The sequence below is a fragment of the Mustela nivalis genome (assembly GCF_964662115.1).
Source record: "Mustela nivalis genome assembly, chromosome: 20".
Classification (NCBI taxonomy): domain Eukaryota; kingdom Metazoa; phylum Chordata; class Mammalia; order Carnivora; family Mustelidae; genus Mustela; species Mustela nivalis.
In genome coordinates, this window is record NC_139039.1 from 7,264,118 (window position 1) to 7,276,498 (window position 12,381).

Below are 12,381 nucleotides of genomic sequence, written 5' to 3' on the forward strand. Positions count from 1 at the left end.
TGCACATCACAGAATTCACTCTCATACTCCCATGTTTTGCAGATGATTTCCTCTAAACAGAAGAAATCTCTAAACTACCTCATTTCTTTACAGAGCTCACAAGTTATCTTCTGTCAAGCTACAAATTATCTTTTACCTCTTTCCAAAAAATCTTTCTTGATTTCCAAAGAATATTACTTACACATTTTTTACAATACTATATTACAATAAAATTCCCCCTTTCTCCATTAGTTTGTCTGAATATGCAAATTCACTGTGGACCATGGTTTACCTTTGTATACCTATGCTTTTACCCAAAAATCAGTATACAATTAGTAACACATATATACAGCTATCAGTACACATTTGAATTGAAATGATTCTATTCATACCTATTTTCAAAAATCAAGAAACCAAACAATTAAAATTTGAAAGGATAAAATAGTTACTTACTGTTTTGTGAGATGGACAAAATATGGCTTTCCTTTTATTGTAATGATATAAGCAATCTGTAACATGAGTATCCAAAAAATCAGAATAATACTTGCAAATAATTTACCCTAAATAATGTATTTTCTGAGTTATGCTTTAAAAAATACTGATAAAATTAATAATTATTGTATAACCATTATATATGCTTCCCTTCCTGTGTGTTAGCAAAGCTTCAGAATTCTAAATTGAGGGGCGCCTGGGTGGCTCAGTGGGTTAAGCCGCTGCCTTCGGCTCAGGTCATGATCTCAGGGTCCTGGGATCGAGTCCCGCATCGGGCTCTCTGCTCGGCGGGGAGCCTGCTTCCCTCTCTCTCTCTCTGCCTGCCTCTCCGTCTACTTGTGATTTCTCTCTGTCAAATAAATAAATAAAATCTTAAAAAAAAAAAAAAGAATTCTAAATTGAGAACTACATACTAGTCCCCACAGGCCTATTATTCACCCTAATATTTCTGAGGGAAAAGTTTGCCTGATGATTGTTATCCTTTGGATTAGACATATATCACCCTTCACTATGCCCAAAGCAAATACCAAAGATACTACCTCACTTGAAAGAACATATTACTTGTTTACTCCCAGACCTACCAAAAAGTAAATTGGAAGAAATACTGCTCCATGGAAGAAATACTCCTAAAAGATAGCACTATAAGAAATGCACTATACCTCTAGCAATATAGCATAGTAAGTACCATAGCACTTTGCTTATCCACATAAGCAATGGCATGCCTCTGGAATAGAATGTTGGAGACAAGAGAGGAGGAGCAGAGACACATCTAGAGAACCCACCAGAATACAACAGAAAATAAAACATTCACAAAATTATTTATTTTGCTAATTTTTAAAAATTATTTTAACAAGAGAAATAGCCATTGAAAAGTTTTCAGGTCCTCAACTTTGTATTATAACACCACGAGATTCTTTGCAACAGATAAATGTTCTGAAGAGTCATTTGAATGACACTGTAGATATCTGGTGAGGATCCTGAGAATTGTCCCCTCTAAAAATACCATTATTTAACAAATATGATGAAAAATAAGAGGGAATATGATAGCATCAATAAAATTTTAAATCCACATAGCTTACAAAACAACCTAGAATGTAAATAAGAAATGTATGAAATTGTCAGGAAGAGAAAAGAAACTTCAAAGACATCATCTAGAGCTTCTATAATGTTTCAAACACAGCATCCAAATGGGTTGCATTGAATGCTGCATTGAATGCAAATGTTGCATTGAATGGGTTGGGTTGAATTGTCTCCCTCCTTCCAAATTTATTTGTGAATTTCTAACCAAGGACCTTGGAATATGATTTTATTCAAAGATAGCATCCTTATAGAAGTAGTTAAGTTAGGTTACTAGGTTGGGTCTTAATCCAATATGACCGGTGTCCTTATAAAGAGGGGAAATTTAAACACAGAGATACACAAAGGGGAATGCCATGTCAAGATTTGCAAGGAGAAGACTCTATAAGCCAAGGAGAGATGCCTGAGGCAAATTCCTCCTCCCAGTCTTCAGAAAGAACCAACCCTGCCAACATTCTGATCTTTGACTTCTAGCCTCTTTTGTTGAACTGTGAGACAATAACATTTCTGTTGATTAAGCCAAGTGTTACTTTTTAAGCATTTCTTTGAAAGCAATACACCTATTTTCAATAAAAAAATTTAAGAAATATGCAATAACAGGATCAAATTACCAAAAACCAAATAAAAAATAGGGAGTAATAACAAAGCTACAGGTAATATATATATTAACCATGACTTGCAAGAAAAATATGGAGAATTTCAGAAAGGTAGAATATCTAATAAACAAACTGAAATTCTAGAGCAGAAAAATTGTAATACCTGCTACTAAAAATTCAACAGAAAGGGTTTTACAGAAGATCAGAAGGAGTAGAAGACAGAATTAGTAAACACGAATACCAATAAGTAGAAAATATTTAGATTGAAGTACAAAGAAAAAAATACCAAGAAGAAAATAAGAGAAGTGTAACCCATTAAAAACATCTAACATTCATGTAATTATAGCCCAAGAAAAACAAGAGAAGATAGAGACCAGGAAAGAAAGAAATTTGAGGAATTAATCCTGAGATTTTCCAAAGCTTATTATGAAAGGTATCAACCCACACTCTCCTACTCTTATTAATCCCAAACAGAATGAATACAAAGAAAACAAACCTAGGTATATCATACTCAAACAACTAAAACAAAAAGACAGAAGCACATATTTAAACAGCAACAAGAGAGAAAGGGAACGTTATTTCTAAAAGACTTTTAAATAAGTATGCCTAAGTCTCCCACAGAAATGATGAACACTATCAGGCAAAGGAATGACATCTTTAAAGTCCTGAAAGAAAAGGATAGTTAACCAAGAGCTTATATCCAGCAAAAATACCCAGCAGATATGCAAGCAAAATAAACATATTTCTTCAAAAAGAAAATGAGAGAATTCATTGCCAGCACACCTGCACTGAAAGAAATACTAAAAATACTGTGTTCTTTTTATAAATAGGAAATTGCTTCAAGATAGAATCATGAAAAATGTAAGAGAATGAAAACCATAGGAGAAAATAAGTTGTTGGTAAATTTAAGTGAATATCCTTTGTTTTAAATAGTGATAATAAGTGCTTTTGGCATTAAAAAAAATACATAGTTGTAAAGTAGATAATAATGGCACAAATAACAAAAAGAACATAAATAAGGAGTAAAGTTTTAAGGTCCATGAGTTATTCAGGGAATAGTAAAAATATAAATTTAGTAATCACAAGGGTAGTCATTAAAAGAATAATAAAAGAATGCATCAGTAATAGCCTAAAGAGATAAATTAGAATAATAATTACATCATGGATTACAAACAACAGAGGAAAGGAAAAATTAAGAAAAACAAAGTGGGTTTAAAAATAATAATTATATGGGGCACTCCTGTGTTTTAGTCAGTTAAGCAGGTGACTCAATTTCAGCTGGGGTCATGATATCAGGCTCATGGAATCCAGTCCTGCACTGGGCTCCACACTCAGCACAGAATTTGCTTGAGATCTTTCTATTCCAATTTGCTCTTTCTTTCTCTCTCCAATAATAAATAAAACAAACCTTTAAAAAATTGTTATTATTATACACTTCATAAATAGAAGTATTTTAAACATAAAAGACTAAAAATAAAAGAATTAAAAATTCTACTATGCAAACAATACCCAAAAGAAAGATAGTGTGGCTATATTAATAGCAAGCAATATAATAATAAAATTGAAAATGAATTATAAGAAACAAAGGTGGACATTTTATAATGACAAAATCATTAATTAAAAGTTAAAATTCTATAATCTTAAACATTTCACACAATTAATATTATATCCCCAAAATTATATATAAAACAAAAATTGATGAAACTAAGAAAAACTATATTCAATTCAAAAGTATATGTGATTTTATAATTACATCAGTTACGTTAAGGACCAAGAGAAATATCAGTAGGGCTACAAAGATTCGGACAGCACTGTCAATTAAACTTCTCTGACATATATGCAACACTACACATAATCACTGAAAAAGAAATACTCGAATGCACATATAACATTTATCAAAATATCTCACATGAAGGATAATAAAACAATTCTCATCAACTTTTGATAATCCAGCTTGTATTCATAGGTAAGTAGCAATGAGAAAATTAATGAAACACCACCATTTGTCACAGCATTAAAATATGTCCCCCAAAAATGAGAATAAATATAACAAAAGGTTTTCAAGACATCTACACCAAAAACTACTAAGACTTATTGAAAGAAAAGCTAAAATATATGGAAAGATATACAGGTACATGAATTAGAAGACTCAAAATTGTTCCATTTCCCCTAAGTTGATCCATAGATTCAATGAAAACTCAGTAAAATCATTGTAGGTCACTTGTGGATATGAACAAGTTAACTGAGCTTAGAATAGTCAAGACAAGAATGTATTAAAAAAGAGGTATCTATACCAACCTATATGGACTTACAAAGCTACAGTAATTAGGGCAGTGGAATCTGGGCCAAAGTTTTAAACAACAGTCCAATGGCACAGAATAAAAAATTCTGAAAGTGCCACAAATATGTATTTATGTGATCTTCAGTAAAGTCATCACCGTAATCTGAGGAGGATAACACTCTTCCATACATGCTGCTCAGTATGGAAAAAACAATGAACAGAAAAAACAATGAACTTTGATTTCTCTATCTCACGACAGGAAAAAAAAAAAAAATCCAGATAGATCACAGTCTAAATGTTACAAGGAATATAAAGCTCCCACAAGGGGTGCCTGGGTGGCTCAGTGGGTTGAAGCCTCTACCTTCAGCCCTGGTCGTGATCCCAGGGTCCTGGGATGGAGCCCCGCATCATCAGGCTCTATGCTCAGCGGGGAGCCTGATTACCCCTCTCTCTCTGGCTGCCTCTCTGCCTACTTGTGATCTCTGTCTGTCAAATAAAAATAAATAAATAAAGCTCCACCAAAAAAAAAAAAAAAGTAACAAATGCAATGACCACCCTATCAGATCTACAGGTCTCACTGATCCTCAAGAGGAGGGAATTATACAGGGTGCACATCAAGAAGTAGGTCTCTTGAAGGACATCTCAGAATTCTGTCTACTGCAATATAATACAAATTTATATACAAGTATAAAGAAATATATCAAATACATGGGTATGGTTATCATCAGATGGAAAAAGGAAATGGGAAGGGGGACCAGGAATAAGGGAAAAATTACAATAATAAGGGGCTTGATGGGACCATTAATCATAGTGTGCTATGAAACTGAAGGAGTGTAGTACACATCTATGCTTGAGGTCTAAAACATTCTCTCTGCAGTATTTCAAAAACACTAAATTTCAATCAAATTAATCACAGAAACTGAAATATAAATCCCTCTTATGAACATATTACATCATTGCCAGAAAGAATTGGCAGACATTCTGCAGCACACTGATAACTGTTCCTAACTAAGCAGAAATTAATGAATTTCCCATCTTCACTCTTTTATATGGGGGCAGGGTCGTTGGGTGGATGCAAGGATCTCAAAAACATTGTAGGTCATATTTTGTACATGGATATGTTTTCTTTAGTTTGCTCTATTATCAAAACTTATAGTTGCAGGAATGATGAAAAAGATTTTTCATATTATTCATTTTGGTTGTTCTTGTGGAAGGAATTATGTGTATCACCATCATTCACAAAATTCATCTAAAAGAGAACAAGGAGTCTGGTGGTTATGGTGGAAAAAAGTATCCAAACATTATTATTTAAGTAAAACTCAGCAACATGTAAACACTACACCACCCCTATAAGATACCAGGACATGAACACCAAAGAATATTAATAGAAATCAAGTTCCAAGGGGTTGTAAAGAGCAGCTTCAGTTGGTGTACATTTGATATGTTGGAGAATACCCTGCGACTCTACCTTACTATTCCAATGTTCTCTTAAATAGCCTTGGCTCAGTCAATTTGGGCTTTAAAAGGAATCATCATTTTACCAACATTTGTTATTAATATAAGTTTCTAGGGCAAAATGTTTTACCCTCGTACTTTTCAGCCCAGAAACCAAGGAAGAAAAAACAAAAGGAAAAGCACTTAGTATTACTTCTTTCTTTGCCCACTAAACTAAGTGGGCCCCCTTTTTGTGTGTGTAACAGATGGTGATGAGTGTTCTATTTGATCAAATCATGTGAGGATTTGGAACAACAAGCCTTGGCTGCCATTAATTCCTTTACCTAACTCAAAGAAATTATTTAGGAAACTCAGAAGCGTGCAAGTAAATTATTTCTTTTTCATTCTTAAATAGAACTTGGTGTGCGTTTAGAGTTGCAAAGCATCCTGTCATATGGATATGTCCTTAATTTAACCATTTTTATCCTATGCTCTGTACTGACCTTGTCAGAGCATCTGAAATATTCTATATTCATTTTTTTTTTCAATAAATTATACAACTTTCATAATCTGAGATCTTTTCCACTACAATATCTGGTGTTTAAATTATTTAAATGGCAATACAAGGCAAAAATCATCCCTTCAGAAATAAAGACCTGTGTGATCTCTCAACTCTCCATGTAGACTTGTCTGAGGGAAATCTAAAAGGAGAGACTCAGAATTAAAAATATTTGTTTCTCATATTCAAGAAAGAGAAAGGCTTTCTTTGGCCAAAGTCCCAAGTCGTGAACAAGTAAACACTGTTAGAACTGGGCAGAGCACACAATCAGAAAACCAGCCAGTCACCAACAGCCACACACAAATAACTAGTTTCTGGAAGTCAGCAAATCAGTAAGAGCCCTAGACCCTAGGGAAGCATCCAGTAAATGCCTCACTCCCCTGGAGATGTGATCAACAACAGCCTTACTCCACCAAGTACATTAACACAGTTGAGAGCATGTCCATACCTAAAAATTCTCCCTTCTGAAAGCCCACTAATCCCAGAAAATGAGCCTTTCCAAATCTTCTGTGAGATTAGCCCTGGGTTTGCTCAGGAAGGCTATGTTTACAACTGGCCCTTACAGGTAAACTGGAAGCTCAGTATTTTTTTGAATCATATCAAGTTCAGTGTATTGTCTGTTTTACAAGTTTGCAACCCTTTCAATGGTTCAACTTGTTTATGATTAGCTATGAATTTGGACTTGTGACAGATTCACTGGCACAGCTGTGAGATCATCAAATTCAATATTTTCATTTCTTTTTTTAAATATCTTAGACTATTATCTATTTTTCGTGTATATTTTAAATCCCAAATGCCAAAATTCTATACAACTTTATCAACTGGGGAAAGAGTCCTTTTGAAAAAGTTCTTCGTATGTGTGTTTAACATCAAAAATGGTGGAAAGTCAAATATAAACCCACACATACCAATGGCTAAGCAAAAGAGATGAGTGATTTCATCATGTAGTATGAAAGAAGGTGATACAACACCTTCTCTGAGGGTTAAGAATTGGAAAGATACAAGAATTGCAACATACACTATAATGGTTTTGCACACAGTGTATGATTGGTCTTTCTACTTAGAATGTACTTTGAATGTATAATTACCAGAAGTATTTTCTGACTCCAAAATTGCAAGCAAAATTTCAGGTGCCCAGTTGAAATCCACGTGATAATTAAAGAATTATAATGGCTTCCCACGCAATTATGTAAGTCATTAGAGATCTACACATGTTAATTGTTAGGGCACAGCCTCAGGTGCAAGTAACTACAATGCAGAAAAAATGTTTCCTTTGCTTGTGCAGCCTTTTTCAAAGGATAACAGGGCCTGTTTATAAGGCTATTTGAAAGTAAAATCCCTTCCAAAGAAGACCTCAAAGACAATAGCAAACTTGTTGCTGAGACTCCCTTACTGAGTTAATGAGAAAAACTGTACTGCTTTTGTGGAGGTAATAAAAGTAAAAAAACAAAAACAAACAAACAAACAAACAAACAAACAAACAAAAACCCTTTGTGGGTATTTGTATAAATATGCAGAAAATGTTTAATTGAAACTGAAGCTGGGCACCTAGGTGGCTCAGTTGGTTAAGCATCTACCTTCAGTTCAGGTCATGACCCAGGGCCATGACCCATGGTCCTGGGATTAAGTCCTTCATCAGGCTCCCTGCTTAACGGGGAGTCTTCTTCTCCCTCTGCTCCTCCCCTTCACTCATGCTCTCTCTCATTCTCTCTCTTTCTCTCTCTCTCTTGCAAAAATAAATTAAAAAAAAAAAAGAGAGGAAAACATGAATGATTCTAAGTGTCATCTGTCCTTGCCATATCAAAGAGCACCTGATGCCCTTTCCCTTGACAGTGAGATTGTCAAGATATTGCTCTCTCGCTTCATCATCTATGCTGTCTGAAATGAGTGAAAGGTTTGTATGATATGATTTTGCTGATGTTCAATATTCTTCAATTCTCTTGCATTAACCAAATCTGCTGGCTCTCTTGAACAAGTGCAGTTGGGAGAATCCTCGATTTATTTGAAGCACTGAAATCATGCTTTAATTCTAAAACAAGGCCCAAAATATTCTTGTTGACTTTTAAAATAATCTCTAATTGAGTGAGGCCTACTCCCTTCTTGTTCATAGTTCTCTCTTTAGCAATAGGATTTCGCAAACTGAAAGAAGAGCAAATAGTGATACTGGAGTGTTCCCCTGTATAAAATTGTGCTGAAGAAAGAATTGAGCCCTGTCCTCAAAATGCATCCCTCTGGTGTCAAGTCTGTTCTCAAAAGGGAAAATATTCTTTATGAATAGGAAGAGAAACTCCAACTTGAAGTAGATAATTAGTACGGCACTTGCTCTATCTTTGGAAATGTTCTAATCCCTTGAAGGACTCAATTTTTTATCTGGATATTATTAAATAGCTTTCCAGCATGGGAAGAAGTAGAATCATCCTGTGTAATGTTGAAGAAGAAGGCAATAAAATTGGATGACAATATTCTGGTTTTGTCAATAGGCAAAATTTTAAAAGCTTGTCTTAAAATTAAAAGATACAACATAATGGTGAAGAATGCAAAAGCAAGCTAAGAAGAAGAATGATGAGAGTTGTTACCTTCACAGTGCTAATGCCCAGTGGGTTTTGTTGTTGTTTTTTTTTTTAACCACTAAATGTTCATTGAGAAAAAGAATGAAATAAATTGTATGTGACCACTGTAGAAACTGTGTTACAATTTAAATGGAATAATTCCTAGGAGTTTTATAAGCAAATTCTGTAAAACAAGGAACTGATAAGGCAAGTCAAATCATCAGGGAAATACAGTTCAAGAAAGAAGTATATATTTATATACTCTGAAAGGTGAAACCAAATGGAGTCACTTATGTCAAGGGGTTTTAAAATGGATCCAGGAAGACATTAAGGAAATGGAATTTATGCATATCTTCACAGGGTGGAACCAGGAATAGTTCAACTAGGCCACAGCTGTGAACAGGGCCAAACTGCTGATATTCCAGTAACTCAGATCAAACACTTGCTGTAGGAAGAGGCTTTGCTTAGTGATGGTCTTAGCAACCAATTATATTCAGCCAACATTAGTTTTCTGTCATTAACACTAATGAAAATTCTTTGTCAACAACATACAGGATCACCCCTTTTTGTCTTAAAAACCCTTTTTTTTGTTCCCTGGGGGGACACAATTTGGGTTGCTACTGAATCTGTGCTTCTTGAAATGCAATTCTGAGACCCCAAATAAATGCTTTTCTTATGTTTCAATTCCACCTCTTTTCTTAATCAACAATACTTATAATTTGTTTCAGATGAACAACAAATAACTTTTAGTATTTAAAATTATTTTGTATGCTCCATGCAATGCTTCTTTTTTTATCTTTTTGCACATATGCACAGGTAATTAGAAATAATTCAGAATTAATTGGGTACCCATGTTCTTATTTCTTAAATCTGGGAGGTCTCTATGTGCCTTCCAGGCATTCTTACTTTTGCAGGTCTTCCCTCATGTTTTATTGAATATATTAAAATACAATCACATTCCACATTAAGAATAGTTTTCTGTTGCAAAAATATTAAAAGCAAGCTTTTAAAATTGTTAAAGTTAAAAGAAACACATTGAACTTGCATATTATTAAATGACTTTTTAAAAATGCTAGAGATTGGACAAGTGGTGAACTCAAAGATCATCTGTGCTCAGTGATAAATAAAAGAGAGAGAAGGTTAGGATTATTAATATCAGGAAGAAGAAAACTAAACAAGGAGTCCAACGGAGGTCCTTCTTTCCAATCAGAAAAACAAAAACAAAACAAAAAAAACACAAAACTTTGGAGCGGCACTCATATACTTTGCATGACTTGGTGGATAGTAGGTGGGGCAGGGAAGGGTGGGTGGTAATTAAAACCCCCTACTACAGAAAGAAAATGTAGAGAAATAAAATATGGGGAGGAGAGTTTTACCTTCAGAGAACCAGAGATAATAGGGGAGGGAGAACCCTGATACAGTGTATCCTTATGTAAAACACAGAAGGAAGGTTTTAAAAACCACAAAAAAGAAAAAAATTAATTTGGAGACCCGCAATTATGACTAGCATTAGATTATCCTATGGAAGAAGGAACCATGTGAGAAGCAGATTTTCCTGGGGAAATAGAGAAGAATAATATCCAGGCTCCTCTATGAGCTAATTAACAGATCATCTTTCAGGCCCCTCACAGACTCTGAAAGCTGAGGTAAGTAGTTGAAGGAAATCATGAGGGCTAGGAGTAGAGGACTGCAAAACTCAATTTAAAAAAAAAGAATACTATTTCAATACAATATTTTAGACAATCAAAATTAGAGGAAAGAAATCCATGATGAACTAGTTATCAAGTTTTAAAGAAAGAAAGACGGTATCTGACCCTGACTTACCCCACTGGCTATACCTTAATCCTGGTCCTGGGGAAATTCATTTTTTACCATTCCCTTAAATTTTCTAAGTCAAGTGCTTTGTCTGCTTCTCCCTCATTCTGGCACTGATGGATCCTATCCTTAAAATCCTTCACATCTGCAGAAACACACACATACAAAGTCACACATATTCATACACTTCAAATTGCTCCTTGTTGTAAACCAAGTTCCCGCTGCCAGCTCTACCTCCAAGAATTCTGTTCCTGCCTCCATTCAGCAACTTTGGTCTCGATAGTAAAGGCAACTTAACACAATTTAAGATATAAAACCATTTCCCAATTACATTATTTTCTGGATTTCCTTTTGTATCAAATGATGAGAACTTCTCTGGAACTGTGGTCTGCAGAAATGTTTTAGGAGGACCTAAAATAAAAATAGGCAGTTATTTTCAACCTACTCCTACATTATCCATTTCTAAATCCAATCTCACATTTCTTTTTCTACATTACCAAAATTTTTTGGTATAGTCTATGTATCTACCCTTCTTTTCCACTGTGTTTCTGATCTGGTTGTTCTTACCCACAAATTTCTTGGCCCTTGTCAAGATGTCAAGTTTTTATTTTCTCTCTCTCTCAATCTCTACACACAGATAGGTTCACACACATAGAGAGAGAAAGAGAGAGAGAGGGAGAGACCCCCAGTTAGGCAGTTTGACAGTTTGGCTAGGTAACACCGAATAACAAATTATGATATTGTAAAAGAGGTGTGGAAAAGAGAAACACCGGTTCATCAAGAAAATGGGATGGTTTGCAGGGTAAAGATACAGGACACCAAATGGAATAGTCATCTGTTCAGTGGAGCGGGTGGAGGACAGCAGTCACCAAATCAGGGAATCACTGACAAATAGGTTTTTTATGGTGATTCAATTATTTCCAGAATAGCAAAGTTCTGTCTGTGTTAATGACCCCATTATTTCATTTTTGTCCATTTTACAGACAAGAATACCATCCCAGAGACATGAAAATATTTTCTGCCTGGAGGCTACCTCTGCTTTTTTGGCCATAGATGCCGAAGAGGGCATAGAAGAAAGTGGGTAGGGATAGCGGGGCCGGGGCAAGGTCTGGGCCTGTGGCCTGGACTAAAGCATAGTCTCTAAGAGAACGCAGTCCGCCCCGCCCCGCCCCGCCCCCGCCCCCAGCCTCCGCAAGCCTGGCTAGCGAGAGGTAACAAGCATCTGGATTTACCGAGATCTGCGTGCAGCTCTCCAAGTCGGGTGAGAAGGACCAGAAGAAGGAACATGGCTTCGCTGTCTTGGAGTTGGGCTGGCGTTGTAACAACAGTTGAAGCGTTGCGGAGCTGGAGGCGCAGCTCGCGCAGGACGGCGGAGCGCGGCTGACAGTGCGCTCCTGGAGAGGGAAGCGCCTGGGGCGCCTCTGGAAAGCCCAGGGCTCTCCGCTCGCTCTGCTGCCCCTGGAGGTGGTTTAGCTCAGTCACCTGCGCAGGCTGGCCGACCAGGGAGAGCTCAAGGACCCACTGTCAACGCCCACACTCACTCGGCTTACTGTTAAGGAAGAAAAGACTGAAAATTTCGATTCTCAGATTAGAGTCTGC

General features: G+C 35.8%; 1 protein-coding gene across 5 annotated transcripts in view; it reads right to left on the reverse strand.

Moving 5' to 3' along the window:
- Window positions 1-12,149, reverse strand: part of LOC309855249 (disintegrin and metalloproteinase domain-containing protein 5-like) — a 154,500-nt gene extending 142,351 nt beyond the window's left edge. For 4 of the 5 annotated variants that reach the window (XM_082715364.1, XM_082715361.1, XM_082715360.1 and 1 more), the window contains exons 1-3: window positions 12,015-12,149; window positions 11,114-11,193; window positions 433-488 (exon numbers count right to left, since the gene is read on the reverse strand). In XM_082715364.1, the coding sequence (XP_082571490.1) occupies window positions 433-488; window positions 11,114-11,193; window positions 12,015-12,069 (191 nt within the window). In that variant the 5' untranslated portion in view covers window positions 12,070-12,149. The other variant, XM_082715362.1, reaches the window with a different exon arrangement.
- Between the last annotated feature and the right edge of the window lie 232 nt (window positions 12,150-12,381).